The 22,006-nt window shown below is 51.1% G+C and overlaps 1 protein-coding gene and 1 long non-coding RNA gene across 2 annotated transcripts; both read left to right on the forward strand.

The window, feature by feature from the left end:
- Positions 1–4,679: 4,679 nt before the first annotated feature.
- On the forward strand, positions 4,680–7,744 carry LOC144158091 (uncharacterized). The gene is made up of 8 exons (XM_077688749.1): positions 4,680–4,801; positions 4,883–5,054; positions 5,927–6,028; positions 6,349–6,456; positions 6,671–6,675; positions 6,777–6,884; positions 7,205–7,312; positions 7,633–7,744. The coding sequence occupies exons 1-8, from the start codon at positions 4,731–4,733 to the stop codon at positions 7,742–7,744; spliced, it is 786 nt and encodes a 261-aa protein (XP_077544875.1). The 5' UTR covers positions 4,680–4,730.
- Positions 7,745–8,062: 318 nt separating this feature from the next.
- On the forward strand, positions 8,063–11,586 carry LOC144158155 (uncharacterized). The gene is made up of 4 exons (XR_013319958.1): positions 8,063–8,168; positions 9,532–9,609; positions 10,542–10,613; positions 10,859–11,586. It is a non-coding gene; the product is annotated as an uncharacterized LOC144158155 (long non-coding RNA).
- The last annotated feature ends 10,420 nt before the right edge of the window (positions 11,587–22,006 follow it).

Here is a 22,006-nt window from a genome sequence, read left to right on the forward strand (position 1 = left end):
TGCGGGCAACGGTCTGGGCGCCAGGCCGCTCACGACCCGAGGGTCGGGGTGCATCGTCTGCACCATGCGGACCAGGGCAGTGCGGGCCTCGTCGAACGCGGTGACGTCTTCGGAGACTGGGGTGCCCTCCTGGTGGGCCTCCCTGGCGCGGGCGTCGGCGTCTTCGTTGCCCCGGATGCCACTGTGGCCCGGCAGCCAGTGGAGCCGCAGGTCGCAGCCTCGGGAGGCCACAGTGCGCAGCTTGATTGCAAGGGAGCGCTCCGGGTAGCCGCTGCTGTTGGTGGGTTGATCGGCCGCGTGCAGCCGCAGCAGGGCAGTCCTGGAGTCCGTGAGGATGACCGCCCCGGGGTGGTTATGAGGCCCCCTTTCGAAGAGGAGGTCGGCGGCCAGGTGCAGCGCTGCCAGCGCTCCCATGTGCGAGTTGGGCCGGCTACGGAACCTCTGCAGGAGCGGAGCCCCGTCACGTACGGCCAGCAGACGCTGGATGTGCCGCAGCCCCGTCTGCAAGGCCCGCATCTCGATGGGCCAGGTGCCCGCCTCGGTGTAAGTTCCCGCAACCGGCGACGTGGAGGGGAGGCCCAGGCAGAGGCGGATGGCGCGGCGTTGGTCGATCTCCAGCTCCTGCCAGCGTCGTGGTCCCAGGTAGGCGAGTGGAAGCGCGTACAGCACAGCTGCGGAGGCCATGCCGTGGAACACGCGCTGCGCCGCTTGGTGTGAGCAGCCATTGCCTCGTGACAGAAGCTGCCGCAGCCCTTGGAGCACCTGTGCGCTGCGTGCCCGGAGGGCCTTGACAGCGGGCAGCCATGTGAGCCGGCAGTCAATGAGCAGCCCCATGTACTTCACGGTCAGCCGCCAGGGAAGAGGTCGCCCGTTGAGTGTGATGGGCGGTGTTGCCTGTCGAGCCCTCCATCCTCCCGGGTGCAGCATAAGGGCCTGCGTTTTGGCCTCCGAGAGCTGCAGGCCACGGCTCTCGAGGAAGACTGCAACTGCGCCCAGAGCCTCCTGGAGGCACGCCTTGACTATGTGGCAGTCTTTGGTGGGGCCATGGGTCCAGAGTGCCACGTCATCAGCATACACCGCCACCTCTACTGGGTATCGCAAGCCTGGAGGGATGCAGTCGGGGAGAGGAGCCAGCACCAAGTTGAAAAGAAACGGGCTCAGCACGCTTCCCTGGGGCACCCCGGAGCGGACGTCTCGAGGACTGCTGGTCGCCCGGCCTACCTTCACCCGCAGGGTCCGGTCACGCCGGAACGCCCGGATGTAGCCTCCTAGGCGCCCCACAACGCCCATGCCGTCCAGGGCCTCCAGGATGGCCCCGTGGGCAACCTTGTCGAATGCCGACCGCATGTCCAGCAGGAGCAGGAAGGCCACCTCCTTGTCATGGCGGGCCTGTTCCAGCATGGAGATGACGTCCCCCAGGGAGTCAGCCGTGCAGCGGTGCCGCCTGAAGCCGCTTTGCTGCTCCCGGAAGACGCCGCTGTGGTCGGCAATCCACTCGAGACGGGCCAGGGCTGCACTCTCCATGACCTTCCCAGCAGCCGACGTCAGCGACACGGGACGGTAGGACTGGCTCCGTCGGGGGCTTGCCGACCTTGAGAATTGGCGAGATGAGCCCCACGAGCCAGGGTGGAGGGAGGACACCAGTCCGCCAGACCCGATTGAAGAGTCGCAGAAGCGGCTCTGAGTCACGTCCAGGTTCCGCAGCATCTGGTACGTAACCCCGTCCATACCAGGAGCGCTCTGCCGCTTGGGGCATCAAGTCAGGGCGCCCTGCAGCTCACGGAGTGTGATGTCCGTGGAGCAGAGGGACACCACTTTCTGGTCGTGTGGGGCGGCTGGCTCCGCGTCAGGTGAGGCCGCAGGAAGTGGAGGCGGAGTTTGAGCGGCCTTGGCAAACTGATCGACGAACAGCTCCGCCAGGGCCCCTTCTGTGATGCCCAGGGATATGGCGACCGCATGCAGGGGACGCCGGCTGGTGGTGGTAGGCCCCAGCAGAGCCTTAAAGATACGCCAGGCTCTGCCCGGGTCCTTACGAGAGTCCATGGACGAACACAGCGACTCCCAGCCCTGCCTGCGACGCTGCCGTGCCCGTCGGCGGCATTGGGCGTCCGCCCGCCGGTACTCCGTCCAATCCTCTGGGCGCTTGCTTCGCAAAGTCTTCCTCTGTAGCTGGTTGCGGCGGGCCCGAAGCCGTAGCAGCTGCATGTCCGGGAGTGGCGTGCAGAGAGGTACCTCTCCCCGTACCGTTGCCTTGTCGGCGCTCCGCACGACTGCTGCGAGGAAGTCGAGTTCAGGATCCTCGGTGCATTTGGTCATTTCCTTGCGGAAGTCGACCCAGCTAGTGACTGCGTAAGCCCTTGTGTCGGCTCGCTTGCGGTGGTTCCCGGGGGTGACCAGTATGGGGTAGTGGTCAGAACCCCACGTGCTGGCGGCGGTCTCCCAGGAATAGGCGCACCGCTGCGTCACCAGGGTTAGGTCGATGCATGACTGCTGGACCGTGCCACTGCGACGACAAGGGCGGACGAAAGTAGGGCTGCCGGTGTTGGCCACGTGCAGTCCACAGGTGGTGATGGCGTCTAACAGCTCTCGTCCCCTTCGGGTGGCTCGATGACTCCCCCAGCTGCAGGCAGGGTGATGTGCATTGAAGTCGCCGCACAGTACAGCGTCCGAGCCCAGGTTTGCGCGCAGCCGGCACAGCGCCACGGCGTCCCATGGTTTCTGAGGCCGGATGTAGACGCTAGCCACAGTAGTGTCCGTTGTCCCCATGCGTACTGTCACGGCGGCACACTCCATTGGGCCGTCAGCAACTGGGGCCAGGTCAACAGGAGCACTGTTGAGGGTGGTGCGCACATAGACCGCTGCCCGCGACTTTCCCGGTGGGTGGCTGGCGTCGCGGCACGGTGTGCTGCTGCAAGACCTCAGGCGGCAGCTCGTGGCGCTGAGATGGCACACGTAGCCCGGCAGGCGCGGCGTGTCGCTATAGATGTACACTTCCTGCAGTGCCAGCACGTCGAAGGACTCCCGCAACAGGTGCTCAGTCAGCTCCGCGCTGCGACGGCCTAGGCCGTTGCAGTTCCACTGCAGGATGCGTGGCCGCTGGCCTTTCCCACTGGGTCTGCTAGCCATGGTGTAGGTGGGCGGGGGGGCTCAGGAGGGCCAAGGCGTCTGTGGCCGCCATCCTTGCCGGGTCCTCGGCAGGCAGTCGGCCCACCAAGCTGTGCGTCAGGGCCAGGAAGACGGGGATCAGCTGCTCTGGGCCGGGGGCTGCAAGCGCAACGACTGGTGCTGCGGGCGGGGCGGGCTGCTGGGCAGTGGCGTGCCTGGCTGCCTTCCGCTGGGCTGCAGACCGGGGCTGCAGTCGTCCCTGGGGCGTCTGTGGGCCAAGCCGTGACTGCTGCTGGGTGCTGCACCGCCTGACCATCTCGGCGTAGCTGGGCTGCGCTGATCGAACCGACGCCTCGACCTCAGCACGGGGCACTGGCTTTAGCGCCTGAGCCATGGCTGTGGCCACACGGCGCTCGTGCTGCCAGCGTGGGCAACGGGGGTCCGTCACACTGTGGCGGCCACTACAGTTGGAGCAGCGGGCAACACTTGCGGTGCACTGTTGTGAGTTGTGTCCTCCCCCACAACGCGCACACCTCACGGTACCCTTGCAGCCGGCCGTCACATGATCAAGTCTCCCACATCGGCCGCACCGGACAGGTCTGGGACGGCAGGCTCTCACGGGGAGCAGCATCTTGTAGACAGCGACGAAGGCGGGTGGGACCGGTCCCGCAAAGTGCATCACCACTGCACCATTGCGCTGCCGGGACGCTTCACTTATCGGCACATCGGATTTAACGTTGGCCATTATCTCGTCCGACGTGAGTTGCGGGTCCACGCCGAAGATCAGGCCACGACTTGTGCCGCGTTCGACGGGTCGATAGGCTCGTACGGGTATACCGCATATTTCCTCCGTTGCCAGCAGACAAGAGAGGCACTCCGCAGTCTCGGCATCGGCGGCAACAACGTTTAAGCGAGTGTTCATTCTCACTTGGGAGACACCGGCGACAGCGGTCAATTCACGGGCGACTGCCTCCCTCGATACCGCAAGAAAGGAGGCAGAGCGGTCAGTGGGACGAAACCGGCAGGTGCCGACAGCAGGCTGGTGTATCGGTCGCGTGGCAGCAAGCTTCCGCGCTTTGCGACGGTGTGCCTTTGAGATCTTCTGCGTCCACTGGCCCTCCACGTCGTCCGAAGAAGGTACGACCTCGAGCTCAAGCAAATCCGACGGGAAAGGAGGAGGCTCGAGCGAGAGAGACTCCAACGGGAGAGTAAGGCACTAGAACACGAGATTCAGTCGAGGAAAGCACCGTGCCAGCGCTGCCAGTAGCAGACGCTCGGGAGCGCTAGTCGGAAGCGACCGTTGCTGCCCCGCAGCGCGTCAAGCATGGAGGAAAAAAAAGCTTAGGAGAGGCCCTGACGTCACACCCAGCGCAGCCGGAAACGCCATTTCTGTAAGTCGAATGGCGGACTCTTTTTCCCTCTCTCTCGGTGCACCTTCTCCGCCTCCTCCGTCCTGTATCGCCTCTCTTGGCGTCTGCATCTGACAGCGCCGAGCCGGCGGAAATCAGCTGATAGGCAGGTAAGGCCGTTTTGCAGCGCGTGACCGTGAACCTAAACGCGCGGTTACACCGTTACACGGCCTTCAGTGTGGCCGCAGCAGTTTTGCGAAGCGGCTCGCTGTAACAATGCCGCAATGCTCGGTGCCAGACTGCAAGTCGCGATCGGTACCCAAGGAATCGGGCGTCACTTTCCACCGGTGAGTGCATCATTCCGCTGACTAGTATTGCTGTGCATTGGTGTGCATTAATCCTTTGTTTGCAATCGCCGCCGCTTATAGGTTCCCAAGCGATGGAGAACGCCGCAAACAGTGGGCGAACGCCGTGCGGCTACCGGATTGGAAAGTGCCCAAGTTTGCGTGTGTCTGTTCGAAGCACTTTCGCTTGCGCGACTTTGATTTTTCGTCACCGAGATTGATTCGGCTGCGCACAGATGCGGTCCCTGTGGTCCTGGTAAGGCACCAAAGTTTACCGTTTGCTGCGGCCATGCACTCAAACTACGTACGAGACACTACGCTCGATCGAGTGACATATTAGCAAATTTAAAGTACATTGCGGATCAAGTGCATCATAATAGCTGTGTTCATTTTTGTCCACGCACGACAAAGTGCGTCTCGTAAACAAATTGTATGCATGCGTGCAGTCTTGAAATGCGTACGCGAAAATATGAACCAAACACGTTGGAAAAGTATATATGGAGGTGCAATGTTAATGGCGCGGTATCGGTATATTAAAAAAAAACGCATTTTCCAGCCTTAATTGTTCATCCAATATAGCCACTCCAAAATTTCACTTGGACGGAAATAAATGACGCTATTTGTGTGCTCTGGTTCGTATTTCCGCGTTCGCGTTTCATATTTTCTGTATATATATTCAAGCACTGTGGTTCATAATTGCATGTAATTCCTAAAATTAATCAGTGTAATGCCGCGGGGAAGTAGTAGTTCATACGTGTGTAAATAATTTTAATCACGCAGGTATACAGACAGGATCGAGCATGCGTATCTTGCATATCATCGCACGCAGCTTGATTACTTCGACAGTTACACACACAGACGGCCTTGCGTGCACACTTCCCTAATTTCAACGTAATAAAAACAAATATCACTTATGTAATATATACCGTATCCTACTTGCTTAACGTAATTATAAATTTACCACCTATAATACTAGCCTATAATATCTATAGCTTAATTACATTTCAGACTTGGGTACGCACTGCATGCGTATACAGCAGGGTCAAGCTAAAGTTGCATGCTTTTCACTCAGATTTTATAATTATGTACATTGCACTATATACGATTCTGCATCTAACCCATTCTTAGGATGCTGGGTCACCGCTTGCTGGATCATCAGAGCAGAGCGTGTCGACACTACCCGTGCTTCCTGGACCGCCGCATGCAACAAGCCCTGGCCTCATACCTCTGGTAAGTTTGATGGCACTGTGCCTGCTATGAAAGCAGCCGCGCTGTTAGGGGAGCAAAGTTCATGATTTGCCTCTTTATTGCTATAAAAAAATGGGAGCAGCCGCATGATGATTGGTATTCTTGGTATCATGACTTTTAAGTTCACTTGTTGACGGCTGTAAATGAGGCACTAACACATTGAGCTTGTGACAATAATTTGTGTGAGACTGAACAGGTACGGTTGAGATGCATGTCCACCGTTCTCTCCGCAGATGCTTTGTCATTATTATTGCTGTTATCAAAATTAATATGTGGTATGTTTCACCCTTCACACATTTCAGGTTCCTCGGCCAACGCAACAACTGCACGGCGGAACAGTGGAGCAGAGCGTGTCGACACTACAACTTCCTGGACCGTCGCATGCAACAAGCCCTGGCCTCATACCTCTGGTAAGTTTGATGGCACTGTGCCTGCTATGAAAGCAGCCGCGCTGTTAGGGGAGCAAAGTTCATGATTTGCCTCTTTATTGCTATAAAAAAATGGGAGCAGCCGCATGATGATTGGTATTCTTGGTATCATGACTTTTAAGTTCACTTGTTGACGGCTGTAAATGAGGCACTAACACATTGAGCTTGTGACAATAATTTGTGTGAGACTGAACAGGTACGGTTGAGATGCATGTCCACCGTTCTCTCCGCAGATGCTTTGTCATTATTATTGCTGTTATCAAAATTAATATGTGGTATGTTTCACCCTTCACACATTTCAGGTTCCTCGGCCAACGCAACAACTGCACGGCGGAACAGTGGAGCAGAGCGTGTCGACACTACAACTTCCTGGACCGTCGCATGCAACAAGCCCTGGCCTCATACCTCTGGTAAGTTTGATGGCACTGTGCCTGCTATGAAAGCAGCCGCGCTGTTAGGGGAGCAAAGTTCATGATTTGCCTCTTTATTGCTATAAAAAAATGGGAGCAGCCGCATGATGATTGGTATTCTTGGTATCATGACTTTTAAGTTCACTTGTTGACGGCTGTAAATGAGGCACTAACACATTGAGCTTGTGACAATAATTTGTGTGAGACTGAACAGGTACGGTTGAGATGCATGTCCACCGTTCTCTCCGCAGATGCTTTGTCATTATTATTGCTGTTATCAAAATTAATATGTGGTATGTTTCACCCTTCACACATTTCAGGTTCCTCGGCCAACGCAACAACTGCACGGCGGAACAGTGGAGCAGAGCGTGTCGACACTACAACTTCCTGGACCGTCGCATGCAACAAGCCCTGGCCTCATACCTCTGGTAAGTTTGATGGCACTGTGCCTGCTATGAAAGCAGCCGCGCTGTTAGGGGAGCAAAGTTCATGATTTGCCTCTTTATTGCTATAAAAAAATGGGAGCAGCCGCATGATGATTGGTATTCTTGGTATCATGACTTTTAAGTTCACTTGTTGACGGCTGTAAATGAGGCACTAACACATTGAGCTTGTGACAATAATTTGTGTGAGACTGAACAGGTACGGTTGAGATGCATGTCCACCGTTCTCTCCGCAGATGCTTTGTCATTATTATTGCTGTTATCAAAATTAATATGTGGTATGTTTCACCCTTCACACATTTCAGGTTCCTCGGCCAACGCAACAACTGCACGGCGGAACAGTGGAGCAGAGCGTGTCGACACTACAACTTCCTGGACCGTCGCATGCAACAAGCCCTGGCCTCATACCTCTGGTAAGTTTGATGGCACTGTGCCTGCTATGAAAGCAGCCGCGCTGTTAGGGGAGCAAAGTTCATGATTTGCCTCTTTATTGCTATAAAAAAATGGGAGCAGCCGCATGATGATTGGTATTCTTGGTATCATGACTTTTAAGTTCACTTGTTGACGGCTGTAAATGAGGCACTAACACATTGAGCTTGTGACAATAATTTGTGTGAGACTGAACAGGTACGGTTGAGATGCATGTCCACCGTTCTCTCCGCAGATGCTTTGTCATTATTATTGCTGTTATCAAAATTAATATGTGGTATGTTTCACCCTTCACACATTTCAGGTTCCTCGGCCAACGCAACAACTGCACGGCGGAACAGTGGAGCAGAGCGTGTCGACACTACAACTTCCTGGACCGTCACATGCAACAAGCCCTGGCCTCATACCTCTGGTAAGTTTGCTGACTCGACATTTTGCACGTCAAAACAAGAAGCTTCAGTTTTGCTCTGGGAAGAATTGTAATAGTTTTGCGAAATGGCTTCACACTGCTAGGCAGCACTAGTTCTCAGGTTTGGACAAGCATGAGCCTCCTCCAATCGTGCTGCTGGAATGGCCTAAGCCCACAGCTGCAGACAATGCCTTAACCACAATAACTGTTGCAGAGAACTGTTTACAACGGCTATATACATAAAAAAACATTGATTTCTGTGGCAATGTTGTGCTGTGGCCACATAAAAATGCTTTTCTGCATGTTTGCGGTGTAAAGAAGTTGAGGAAGGGAAAGCTATCCGTCTGTCAACCTGCATATCAACATGCGTATGCAAGCACTGTATGAGACCCCTCAGAAATTGCCCTGATAAATATGCTGAAAAAAGTACAAAGGCAGCTGCCAGGTTCATTCTTTCGAAGTAATCTGCTACCGTGTCGGTAACAGAAATGTTACACTTGCTAGAACTGCCCACCTAAGCCGAACATAGACAGTTGGCAAGGATGAGGTTTCTCTTTTTATTTTCTTTTTATTCCTCCCTGTTTGCATGTGTGCTTTGACGGAAACAGTGTGACTTTTGCTAGCAATGCTGATGTGTATTATGTATGCTATCTAACATATCAAGCCTGACGTGTTGTTGTTTATACTGCTGTATGAGTTATAATTGATACTTAACTATCCTAATGTGTCCTACCCCCTGTAATGGCTTAAAGGCCAACAGTATTCCGTAATGAATAAATAAAATAAATAAATTATGCTGCAAACCTCATTGCATGGAAAGGATACAGTCATGTAATACTTCAGATTTTCCCCCATCCGACTTTCTGACAGCACCATACTGTTGCCCTGAGCACGAGATCGCGGGTTCGATTCCTGGCCACGGTGGCCGCTTTTACGATGGAGGTGAAAAGCAAGAACAACTATGTGTACGAGATTTCGGCGCACGTTAAAGATCCCCAGGTGGTCAAAATTAATCCGGAGCCCTCCACTACGGTGTGCCTCATCGCCTGCGTTGCGTCGGCGCATTCAACCCTGCAATCAATCAACCATACTGTTGCCAGCATTATCTAGGAAGGCCTGTCTGACTTTTCTGTTCCGAGTGCATGAATAGAACCGCTTTGTGCCATAAGTTGTGTGGAAGGCCTTGCTTGCTATGAATGCGAACGATGGCTTTGATCGTTCTGTCCTGCACTTGTGAAATGGGCTTGTAAATTATTAATGCATTTCACCCACAACATTTTACACCTATTCCTTTGTCTTTACACATTGCACAGATATATATCTTCACACTGTAACGTTATTTTCCTCGTCTCTCTGCGTGTTCCAGGCTGAGGGGATTTTCGTCCGGAGTGGGACAGGCATCTCTGTATTGAAAAAGCAAGTAGCTTCAGATGCAATCAGTGAAGTAAGTAAAAAAACCTTCCCCAGCAATTCATTCTACGACGACACCAGCGGTGAGATATCGACGCTTCTCATTAAAGCCAAGAAATCCACTTCATCGTTCGGAATCCACGTCCCTTGCCGGTGAGTGTTGAGCTTGTTGCTACCTGTAAAAAACATCCCCCTCGCGAGGGGCACGATCAAATGCACAGCATTTCCGAGGGGGTGCGCCGGCAAGTCGTATCTCTTGATTGCGGGACCCGTGGCGCCATCTTTTGGAGGCGCGGGACAACTTGTGGCGCTTTCGAAACAAACGAGAAATGAGTGAAGGATATAAGGCGCGTTCGGTGCGTCGAAATGTGTGTCGGTTTCGTGGCTCGGTCGGTAGGGCGCCGGGCACCTTGCGTTCCGCCCGCGGCGTCATGGGTTCGAAACCGGGCGCCGGAAACTGTTATTTTATTTCTTCCTGGCTGCGGACTACGACAAGGCGCGCATGCGGACTACGACAAGACGCGCATGCGGACTACGACAAGGCACGCCAACGCCGCGTGACATTGTGAGTTACTAAAATGCTATGCATTTAAAAAATATAATTGGCAGCTCTCACCCCCCTACTGAATATTTGCTTTATACCCAGCGCGGTGGCTCAGTGGCCAAGGCGTTGCGCTGCTGAGCACGAGGTCACAAATTCGAATCCCGGCCACGGTGGCCGCTTTTATGATGGAGGCGAAAAGCAAAAACGCCCGTGTGTACGAGATTTCGGCGCACATGAAAGATCCCCAGGTGGTCAAAATTAATCCGGAGCCCTCCACCACAGTGCGCCTCATCGCCTGCATTGCGTCGGCACATTAAACCCTACAATCAATCGAATATTTGCTTTATGGCTCTTATTCTTTTTTTTATGGGTGTACAACAAAAGTGTTTAACTGCATTTAGCTAATACAAAGGTTCTTGCAGGACCTGCCAAGCTCACTACCCATTCCAACTTCCTACAAGACACCGAGAAAAAGGAAACTGCAGTTTGCAAGGGTAAAGATACGTTGAATGTGAACTTGGGTATAGAAACCATTGCATGTCTGTGTTAATGTATAGCTGCCAGTGTGTGTGACCAGTGCATCCCCAGCTTGTGTTTTCAAAATAAGCTATTGACAATGCATGGTGAGGTACGCAATTCAGCCACAACATTTACCACCTATTCATTTGCCTTCACACATTGCACAGATGTATATCTTCACACTGTAACGTTATTTTCCTCGTCTCTCTGCGTGTTCCAGGATGAGGGGATTTTTGTCCGGAGTGGGACAGGCATCTCTGTCTTGAAAAAGCAAGTAGCTTCAGATCCAATCAGTGAAGTAAGTAAAAATATATTTGCTTAATTCCCCACCCCCCCCCCCTTTTACCTTGAAGTGAATATTTGCTTTACGGCTCTTATTAATTTTTATGGGTGTACAACAAAAGTATTTACGTGCATTTAGTTAACAAAAAAGTTCTTGCAGGACCTGCCAAGCTCACTACCCACTCCACCTTCCTACAAGACACCGAGAAAAAGGAAACTGCAGTTTGCAATGGTAAAGATACGTTAAATGTGAACTTGGGTAAAGAAACCATTGCATGTCTGTGTTTATGTATAGCTGCCAGCGTGCGTGACCAGTGCATCCCCAGCATGTGTTTTCAAAATAAGCTATTCACAATGCATGGTGAGGTACACATTAATGTTGTGTGGTTGGATTCTGACGATGATTCTTACTAATCTTTGATAATTAGCATGTATTTTGCATGCCATGTGCAATCAATGAACCAATGAATTTTTAAGTGTATGAAAGGCCTGCACTTCAAGCTGAAAACATCATTGTGGAGTCTATTTGCTCACTTGAGAGGAATTCAAAGCCCCAGAGAAAGAAGGTAAGTACAATTTTCAGCTATTTTACTTACATCTTATGGCAGTGTGCACATTTTGCGAGAACTGCAAACTAACAATTGGAGGTAATGTTAATTGATAAGATGTTGACAAATACATTAATGCTTCAAAATTATGTTAATTTAATTAAGCTAGGTGGGTTGTTCTCAAGTTCCTAATGAATTTTTTACGAGGTGTTTTGTACTTTAATTTCCTTTTGGGGTCATATGTTGTATGTTCCTGATGTTTGTGTTAGTTCAATAACTGGAAATAACTACATTTTGGCCATTTGATATAGGAATGAAATTCAGAACTAAAGTTAGGCGCATCATGACTAACCTTAAAAAAGTGTCAGTTATTTAGATTTAGGTACAAGGCTATTTAGATTGCCTAAGCTGTCAGACCTGTGTCTTATACCAGAGGCCATTGTTTTGCCTCCAACAGCTACCATACTGGGAATTCAGCTTACATGTGAAGAATATGTACTGTAGAAAAGCCCGAGGTGTATATATAAAGGTTGTAGTTGCAACAGTTGTAGAGTTTTTAAAGTCTAGGAAATGTATGTAGTTTATATGAATTGAACTTCATCTTGCATCTATAGACAAGAGAAGGTAGTATTTTTGTGGTGGTTATTTGTCAAATATATATTGTTTTCACGGAGCATTTAGGTTGATTCATGCTGCAGATCACAGCGTTGTGACACTTAACTGTCGGTTAAACCATCAACTCGGCGAGGCCCAGCTGTGTAATTTTCTGGCCACTGATCCAACACGGTGTTTTCAAATCAAACACAAGCTTCAGGCATATTGGCACTACCTCAATCTGTAATGGTACGTATGGTTACAAGCGTTCGCCTTAATTAAAAAAGGCACATATGGAGAAAATGACTACTTCTGTTCCATTTCAGTGAAACAGATATAATCTTATAAAAATAACTTTGTATTAGCTTTAGATAGCAGTGATTTACATTTGTGCCACTGTAGATGTCAATAAATTAGGCTGATATGTATAATCTGTGTGCTATAAATATTACAAAAAAGACAGCCGGTAGTTTGCTGTGAACAAACATTGGTATAACGGAGTTCTCATGAGAGTTTCATTGTTTTCTTCTCCACAAAAAACATGCCAGCAAGCATAAAACCTAAGGTAGTCATCTGAGCTTTATGCACGCTTGTAGTCAAGTGCTTAGCATGAGTTAGATGGTTTGGTAACTGCTTGTTTCAACTCCCAGGAAGACACACCTGAAAAGGCCTTCTTGAGAGCCCGGGCAACGCGGCTTGCCTTAGAGCAGCGGGTGTCTCAGAAAGCGATGAAGAGGCTCCAAGAGTCCCGACGACGTCTCCGAAAGCAAAATGCTGAACTTAAGTCGGTACTTTCAACGCTGACTAGACAAAACATTCTTCTTAAAGAGCAAGCTGCTGTGTTAGGAAGCCTTGGCGCGGCCAACCAGCAGCTACTCCAAAGGCAGACAGCAAAGCACACTGGGCAAGGTGTGCCGAGCCAGTACCCACCGGAGCTGAGGGCCTTTGCTCTAACACTCAACTTTTATTCCCCGCGGGCATACAACTACGTTAGGCAGGCCTTTGATACCTGCCTGCCACACCCGCGAACTCTGAGAAAGTGGTATGAGAGTGTAGATGGGCAGCCGGGTTTTTCCTCTGAAGCTTTTAATGCACTGAAGATGAAATGTGCAGGGAGCACTGCTCAAGGCCACCCAACCATCTGCAGTTTCATGGTGAATGAAATGTCTATCCGGCAACAAGTGCAATGGAACAGGGGCATCTTGAAGGGTTTGTAGACATCGGCACTGGCGTCGACAGTGACTGCCTACCACAGGTGAAAGCTGCCTTTGTGATTATGGCTGTTGCCATCAACGGTAGGTGGAAGGTGCCCCTTGGCTACTTTTTTGTAGACGGCATTGTGGGGTAGCAGCGTGCTAACCTAGTGACACAAAGCTTGCTCCGTAATCACGATGCGGGGGTGATGATTGTGTCACTAACATGTGATGGCGCACCAGCCAACATCGCCATGCTGCAGGAGTTGGGATGTAGCTTCAGCGATGCTACGCATCTAAGAACAACATTCCCACATCCTGCTACGAAGGAGCCTGTTGCTGCTTTTTTAGACCCGTGCCATATGCTGAAGCTCGTCAGGAATGCCTTCGCCACGAAAGGAGCTTATCTGGACAAGGATGAAAAAATTGTGGCATGGAGCTACATCGAGCAGCTTCACGAACTGCAGGAGAAGGAAGGCCTGCACTTCGCAAACAAACTGCGCACAGCACATGTACAATGGCAAAGGCAGCCAATGAAAGTAAGGCTCGCTGCTCAGGTAATGAGTCTCTCTGTTGCCACTGCACTCGCCGAGTGTCGGGAGTTAGGTTTAGCTGGCTTCATAAATTCGAAACCAACTGAGAAATTTCTGACACTCGTGAACGACATATTTGACGTTCTTAATTCGAGGAGTATGTACCAGAAAGGATGGAAAAAGCCATTAAATGAAAGGAACGTACGTGATGTGGAAACAATGTTTCAAGAAGCAACAAGCTATATTCTGTCGTTGAAGGAGCCAGCAACGAAGCGCCAAGTTGTCGAGACAAATAGAAAGACGGGCTTTTTAGGCTTCCTGATCTGCATGCAGAGCATGATTGCCCTCCACAACTTCCTTGTGGTGGAAAGACAGCTTTTGAAATATGTGCCTGGGCACAAAATTTGTCAGGACCATTTGGAACTTTTTTTTGGCCTGATTAGGTCTCATGGGGGCCACAATGACAACCCGACAACCCAGCAATTTCGTGCCGCTTTCAAAAAAGTGGTTGTTCAAAACGAGCTCTCTGATGCAAGCACAGGCAACTGTCTGCCACTTGAAAACATTGCGGTGTTGTCATGCAGCAGTGCTGCACGAGCATCAGGAGCAGAGGTGTTGAATGCAACGTCTCAGAGGAAAAGGCTTTTGGACGACGAATCGATTGAGCAGAGTGATGCCCCTTCCAGTGATCATAACTACACAATCAATGTGGACCACATCACTGAATGGGGAGCAAGGATGCTTACTCATGTCGCTGGTTACGTGGCATTTAAGTTGGAGGACAAGCTTTCATGTGAACAATGCACTGCCGCACTATTCTCAGCAGAGCCATCAGCTGCCGCATATTCGTTTATACGGCGAAAAAGTAGGGGAGGTCTGCGCTACCCGTCGGAGAGTGTCATTGCAATATGCAAAAAATGCGAGTCACTTGTGCGATTGGCTCTGCACACAAAACAACTTGCATCAAAAACATTCCTGGCCGACCTGTCGCATCAAGCCCTCCGTTCATTCATGCAGAGAAAGCTTTTTCCGGAGCTGCATGATCACATGTTTGACAGTTCGCCTCTCGAGAACCATTATGTGCACCTTGTGCGAAGTGTCGCAGAGCGATACCTGAACACCCGCCTGTTTCATGCTGGAAAGTTAATCACGCAAGGTTTGCATGGCAAGCAGGTGAGGCAGATGTTCCGGAAGGTAACTCAGTTTAAGGGCCAGTGATTTTCTTTTAATTTCTACCCTTTAAAGCTGACCTCAACTCCGAAAGCACGCAGCAGTACCGAAGGACCCCAGGTTAGTTTGTACCATGTGGGATCAACGGTTGTGCACTAAAACGTGTACACATTGAAGCTTTTTACCTCTTGGCGACATGCAGTTGGTTGTTTTTCCTAATACTTGCCTTTATTGTTGTGATCATGTGCCTAGTTATTGTGCCTTACATTTGTGCCGACGCATTCGGTGTTCAACAGTATTTTGCTTTTCTGCATGCTTGTGTTAGTGTAGTGTCAAATTGTAAAATGTGATGTCACTGGTGCTTTGCCCTATCTGGAATAGGGCAATTTGTCTCTTTGGAAAGTTTGAATTTTTTTCTTTTCTTTTTTTGTCTTCACACTTCCCTTGAACAATGAAAGGTATGTAGATATTGCTGCGTGTTTATGCCGAAGTGTTTACATGATCAGGCTGCCATGCTGTTGTTCACTTCAGGGTGCTTGTTAATAATAACCTGGACTGTGTGTTGGTGATCAATGCGTGTTCACTAGCCAGGACGTTGCTATTGTATAAAAACCTTAGTCTACTGAACAGTGTAGTACATAGTATAGTATACACTATTCATAACCTTTGTCGACATGCATGCTTGACAGGGTCCAGAGTGATATTTTCCCCGTGCAATGAAGTATTTACGTCTTCTGTATATTGCAGGCAATGTGGGACTGGGCATGCGCCACTGCCAGTTTATCAACTCTAATCATTCCGTAAGAAACACATTTTGTTTCAGTATAATGGGTCCCTGTAAGGACCCGTATTTATCACGAAGCTGAATTTGTCCAAGAAAGACCTCTACCTCTTTTACTACTCCCATGTGGTATTGAAAGCTGTCTTGGGAGAATACTGTCGGACGATTTGAACAATCCCCAAGGGCCTTTGCTGTTCCAGCAATAGGGATGTTGGCATATGGAAGTAAGGTAAAAAGTGTCCTACATTACTGCACAGCGGGCACGTTTAGTGGTTTCAGAAATATTTTTATTGACGTTTACACCATGCACATGCTAACAAAATAACTACAAAAATTTCACCGGCTGCTGGCTGTTTACATGTGCTGACACATACAATGGGATGCAAGTATATTTTTAGGCTGCCCGGATTGTTCTTTTTTCCCTGCTGTGGATAGGTGTTGTAGGGCAGGCGTGGTAACTGTGTCAGTCCCATGGCGAAGGTGAATCTAGACTGACAATAACAAAAGGCGTTTGGGAATTCACAATGGTCAAAGGAACAGGTTGTGTGGAGGGTTAATAGCTACTAAATACAAAAGTGTTTGAGGCAGGGGGCCGCGTTGTCTTCATCTATCACTGTACTCGGAACACCTACGTACACCCAAGTGTAAATTCAAGTGGCAAAGTTATCAGAGTTCTTGTGGCTTGATTTAGAGCGTGCCATCTATCACTATATTTCTTTGAGTATATGTACTGCTGTTGCATAAATATTGACCGCACAAAATAGATGAGAGACGTGGGACGTGCTACAAGACACATTGATTTCTAATTTGAGGTCCGAGGCCTAAGGTGCAGTTTCACTGGCAATCCCAGAGATGACTAGTCAATTAAACGGCCGTTATATATATATAGGCAGCACTTTATGCAGATTTCAAGCTAAAAAATTGTGGAATGTTTTTAGCGTTGTTCGCGTGCCTTCGATAGAATTTTTTGCGACAATAAACGTTTTTTTCGCAAAGTTTCAACTTGTCTCAGTGTCAATAAATTCAAGGTGATATGAGTTGAAAACATTCATACACTAACCTCGAAGCATCTGAAGCGTTGAAAAGCGATATCCAAAGAGGGAGACCACAAAAAGAGGACTAAGACGGAACGTTACTTTTGCCCACATAAGCGCGGAAAAGAACAATGGCACAGTGGGGATCCAGATCCAGCACTCTTCCAGTCAACAGACGGACACCTACCAAGGTAATAGGACGATGGAATTATAGCAACCGGGAATCTACCTTGTAACAATTGCAAAGGCACTGCCGCGCATCGCCGGCCTAGCAAACTACATGCAGCGGCGATAACCAAAAAATTCAGTTGCGAATCGTTCGGTTGCAAGTCGCCTACGCACTGCACACCGTGTATCACTTCCCGAAAATCTACTTGACGGGTGTCCGCGCGTACGACGGGACGGCGCGTTCACGATATCTGCACTTCAATAGGCGCGTCGTGATCGCGACCGGAGCAAAAGCTTGACGCGGTACAAGATGCACTTGCAAGTAGAAATTAAATGACATATTCACATCGGCGCAGCTGTCGCAACTCGCAGCATCCTTTTCGAGTTGCGCAAGACCACAGCGCATCAAAGCGAATCAGCAATCTTCGCAATGGGACGACAATGCAGGCGCTGCCTTTCCTCCATGACTGGCGGACGGCGGGCGGGCCGTTGCTAGGACGCCGTTGCTACGCGACTTACAATGGCCGCCGAAAACACGTGACTTCCTCCACACTTTTGCCCATGGAGGAAAGAAAAGCTTAGGAGAGGCCCTGACGTCACACCCAGCGCAGCCGGAAACGCCATTTCTGTAAGTCGAATGGCGGACCATTGGCCCTCCATGCCATTGGCGGACTCTTTTTGCCTCTCTCTCTCTCGGTGCACCTTCTCCGCCTCCTCCGTCCTGTATCGCCTCTCTTGTCGTCTGCATCTGCCAGCGCCGAGCCGGCGGAAATCAGCTGATAGGCAGGTAGAAGGCCGTTTTGCAGCGTGTGACCGTGAACCTAAACGCGCGGTTACACTGTTACACGTCTTCAGTGTGGCCGCAGCAGGTTTGCGAAGCGGCTCGCTCTAACAATGCCGCAATGCTCGGTGCCAGGCTGCAAGTCGCGATCGGTACCCAAGGAATTGGGCGTCACTTTCCACCGGTTAGTGCATCATTCCGCTGACAAGTATTGCTGTACATTGGTGTGCATTCATCCTTTGTTTGCAATCGCCGCCGTTTATAGGTGCCCAAGCGATGGAGAACGCCGCAAACAGTGGGCGAACGCCATGCGGCTACCGGACTGGAAAGTGCCCAAGTTTGCGTTGCAGTTTCACTGGCAATCCCAGAGATGACTAGTCAATTAAACGGCCGTTCTGTATATATAGGTAAGCAGTACTTCATGCAGATTTCACGCTAAAAAATTGTGGAATGTTTTTACCGTTGTTCGCGTGCCTTCGATAGAATTTTTTGCGAAGGAGGAGGAGGAGGAGCAGGAGGAGGAGGCAAAACATTTTATTGAGTAAAAAAAAAAATGAGAGGGTGGGTGGCGTCAATAAACTTTTTTTCGCCAAGTTTCAACTTGTCTCTGTGACAATAAATTCAAGGTGATATCAGTTGAAAACGTTCATACACTAACCTCGCAGTATGAAGCGTTGAAAATCGAAATCCAGAGCGAGACCACAAAAAGATCCAGATTCCAAATCCAGCACTCTTCCAGTCAACAGACGGACACCTACTAAGGTAATAGGACGATGGAATTATATCAACTGGGAATCTACCTTGTAACAGTTGCAAAAGCACTGCCGCGCATTGCCGGCCTAGCAAACTATATATTGCGGCGGCGATAACCAAAAAATTGAGTTGCGAATCGTTCGGTTGCAAGTCGCCTACGTACTGCACACGTGTATCACTTCCCGAAAATCTACCAGACGGGTGTCCGCGCGTACGACGGGACGGCGCGTTCACGATATCTGCACTTCAATAGGCGCGTCGTGATCGCGACCGGAGCAATAGCTTGACGCGGTACAAGGTGCACTTGCAAGTAGAAATTAAATGACATATTCCCATCGGCGCAGCTGTCGCAACTCGCAGCATCCTTTTCGAGTTCCGCAAGACCACAGCGCAGCAAAGCGAAGCAGCAATCTTCGCAATCGGACGACAAGGCAGGCGCTGCCTTTCCTCCATGACTGGCGAACGGCGGGCGGGCTGTTGCTAGGACGCCGTTGCTAACGCTACTTACAATGGCCGCCGAAAACACGTGACTTCCTCCACACTTTTGCCAATGCGCGGGGATAGCTGGGGGCCTCTCCTAAGCTTTTTTTTCCTCCATGCTTTTGCCAATGCGCGGGTATAGCTGGGGGCCTCTCCTAAGCTTTTTTTTCCTCCATGGCGTCAAGGTTGCTGAGAGAGATAACGACGGCGCATTAGCTCAGACTGTCGGCAGAGGGCAGTGCATGTCCAGTGAGTGCGATAATGTGTCGGCGTTGGTTTTGGAGATCTCGGCAGAGTGTTCGGACGGTTCAAATTCGCGGGAGGCCTTGGGAACGGCTACCTGCGGCTACCGACTTGAACGTGAACACTTCGTGAGATAGCGACGTTTCGGAGGAATGCGTAAACGATGAGGCTACCGAAAGGCAACACGAGTCCGCCGAAACGGAGGTTGTTCCTTCCGACGGTAGCATAGAAACGAGCGATGTGGTGGGAAAGCCGGCAGCCGATGCATCGAACGGTTTGCACGGTTCAGTTGGGAGTCGTGACGATCTCGCCACTGAGCAAGCCGATTCCGTCCTGCCACCAGCTCAGGTAACTGACATCGAGCAACGGCCAGCCGAGCTCGTAGAGATTCAGGTGTCGCGGGCGGCTGAGCCGTCTGAGACAGGGCAGCCGGGATGTAGTGTAGTTCTGGCAGTGAGAAAGGAGAACGGCAACACACTTCGGCCTTCGCGTGCCGAGGCTGTTGCTGAAAACGCGAGGGATGACGAGATAGGGTCTGTTGGAAGCTACGAGGTGTCTAATGAGCACGTCGTGCCCTTGTCACTCCCTGCTGATGCTCCCGACGATAGGCCAGCATCGGCGGAGCTAGTTGAGGTTCCGGTGTCGCCTGTGGCTGAGCCGAAGTCGGGAACCGACCAGCCTAGAGGAGAGAACGTAAACGCGTTCCGGCGTTTGCTTGCCGAACGCGTTCGCGAAAAGGCGAGCAACGAGCAGAGAGAGAAAACTTCCGCGCGTACCTGTGGCGCGTGTTTCAGTGCGGGCACGCGAAGGGGCAAAGTCGTGAGCTCGCATCGCGCCAAGGGAACGCCGCCTCCAAGAAGGAGTGAGCGCCTCTCGTTTGAACGCTGGAAAATCCCGCTCGCTCCTCCGCACGCTCGACCTTTTTCGAACAAGACGACCGGTGTCTTTTCACGCGGTCGCAGCAGTCTCTTTCAGAGAACGGGCGCACCTAAAGTGCGATACAAGAAGGGGAAAACTCGGAGCAATGATGAGAGCTCGAATCGCAGCTCTCAGCGCGAGAAGTGGCTTGTAGACGCCTGACTTTCTCAAGTTGATTGTTTTTCCTGACGCAGGTTTCGCCCTTTACGATTACATTTTTTTTGTGTGTGGGACATTTCCAATCACGCGAAATGTCACCTTTCAGGTTTGTCACTTGTCTAAAGTACTGCTGGGCAAAAATATAACTAGAGTAGTTATTAGCGTATTTTATCGCAACTAAAAGCCTGGTAGAGCTTCAGTGTGGATTTGTCTTCGCACTTGCCGGCGATGCGGTTGTGTCTTCCTGTGTTGTTCTGTTTCTTGCCTGACCAAGCCAGAGATGTTCTTGGGGAGCCACTACTCGTCCCGTGACCGGCCCGGTGAAGCTCCAGCACAGTGTCGTACAGCCCAGGCCTGGAGTCGAGCGTCTGCCGAGCACTTCACTTCGACGGCATCCCTCCGAACAACGGTTGAAGACCCTTATCCATCGGGATCTCGGACCCCCGGCGGAGAAGCTGTTACGATACGGCCAGCGCCGCCGTACTGTCCCGCATCACTCCTCGGCTGTGCAGCGAAGCCACTCGTGCGCCTTTGAAAACACGCGCCACCATGTCGGCAACAATTTGCGACAAGCCGCGTCAGACGCTTTGCTCTCGCGCATTTCAAAACTTTGGCGGCTGCCTGCGAGGCTCGTCTCCACGCTCTTCAAGGACACAGAGGCCCCGTCGATCGCAACGGAGTCCTCCTCTCTCCCCTCTCTCGGACTCAACGTGCCCGAGGCTATGAACGGCTTACGAACTCTGGAAAGAGTGTTGTGTGTGTCTGTGACGTTCTTTGCGTGTTCCCGCTTGTTGCGTTTGACCGTTATCGCTTTTGGGTATAAATAGAGCTGCCCAAGCGTTGTAAACCATTCCTGTTAGAGCAGCGAATCGATGTTGTCGCTCTGCTCGAGTCCTGTATTGTAACCTCGCCCGTCGGGGCATTGTTCTTTGGCTTCGGCTCACTTCTCGCTATGAAGTAAACAGTTACGTTAGCCTACGGCTTCTGGACTTCTTCGCGGCTGCAACAGCGGCTGGTCGCTCGCATCATACACGCTACCACTCGTATGTCGGAGGCCACGGAGATCGGATCGGGTGCCCCCGCCCGGTCGCAACACTGCTGAGCGCTCAATTTGCGTATGTTCAAACTTTCAAAACTATTCGCGAAAATGACCAAAGCATGCACAATGAAACTGATTTGGATGTCTCTGCTACAGGTCATGTTTGCGATTCACCTCCTCTGTACTTGCGGCGCTTAATTTTTCCGTCGGTGAATGCGGTGCTAATGCGGGAGCGATAGGTCGCACGCGTGCGTCAGCAGCGAGCAGAGGCAGTCGACCTTGAGAGGAACACAGAGGAAGGAACAAACACAGACGAAATAGGAGAAAAGAAGGGCACGTCTCGACTTCCCCAGACGAGCCGTTGTGCAGCGGGGTAGAAAAGCGGAAGCGATTTGACCAGCGTTAATCTTCGAAAGGTAGCGCAAAACACCACTTTAGGAGAGAAATAGGACTACGGCAATGGGGCAAGACTCGTGGGGCAACAGACTCGTGAAGCCGTGGGCGAAAACGCGCAACTGCAACGGCGTTGCTAACACCTGCTTCCTTTCTAATGGCGTCGTCGCGTTCACCACCAGTGTTACCACCGCTGAATTCTCAGTGTTATCCGCCTTTTTGCAAAGGGTCTATTGCAAGCCCTACAGCACAGATACGGGGCCCTGGAAAGAACATCAGAACAACCAAAGAAGACGTAT

This window comes from Haemaphysalis longicornis, unplaced genomic scaffold (assembly GCF_048455015.1).
Source record: "Haemaphysalis longicornis isolate Haplotype H1 unplaced genomic scaffold, Haemaphysalis longicornis Haplotype H1 scaffold_10, whole genome shotgun sequence".
Taxonomy (NCBI): domain Eukaryota; kingdom Metazoa; phylum Arthropoda; class Arachnida; order Ixodida; family Ixodidae; genus Haemaphysalis; species Haemaphysalis longicornis.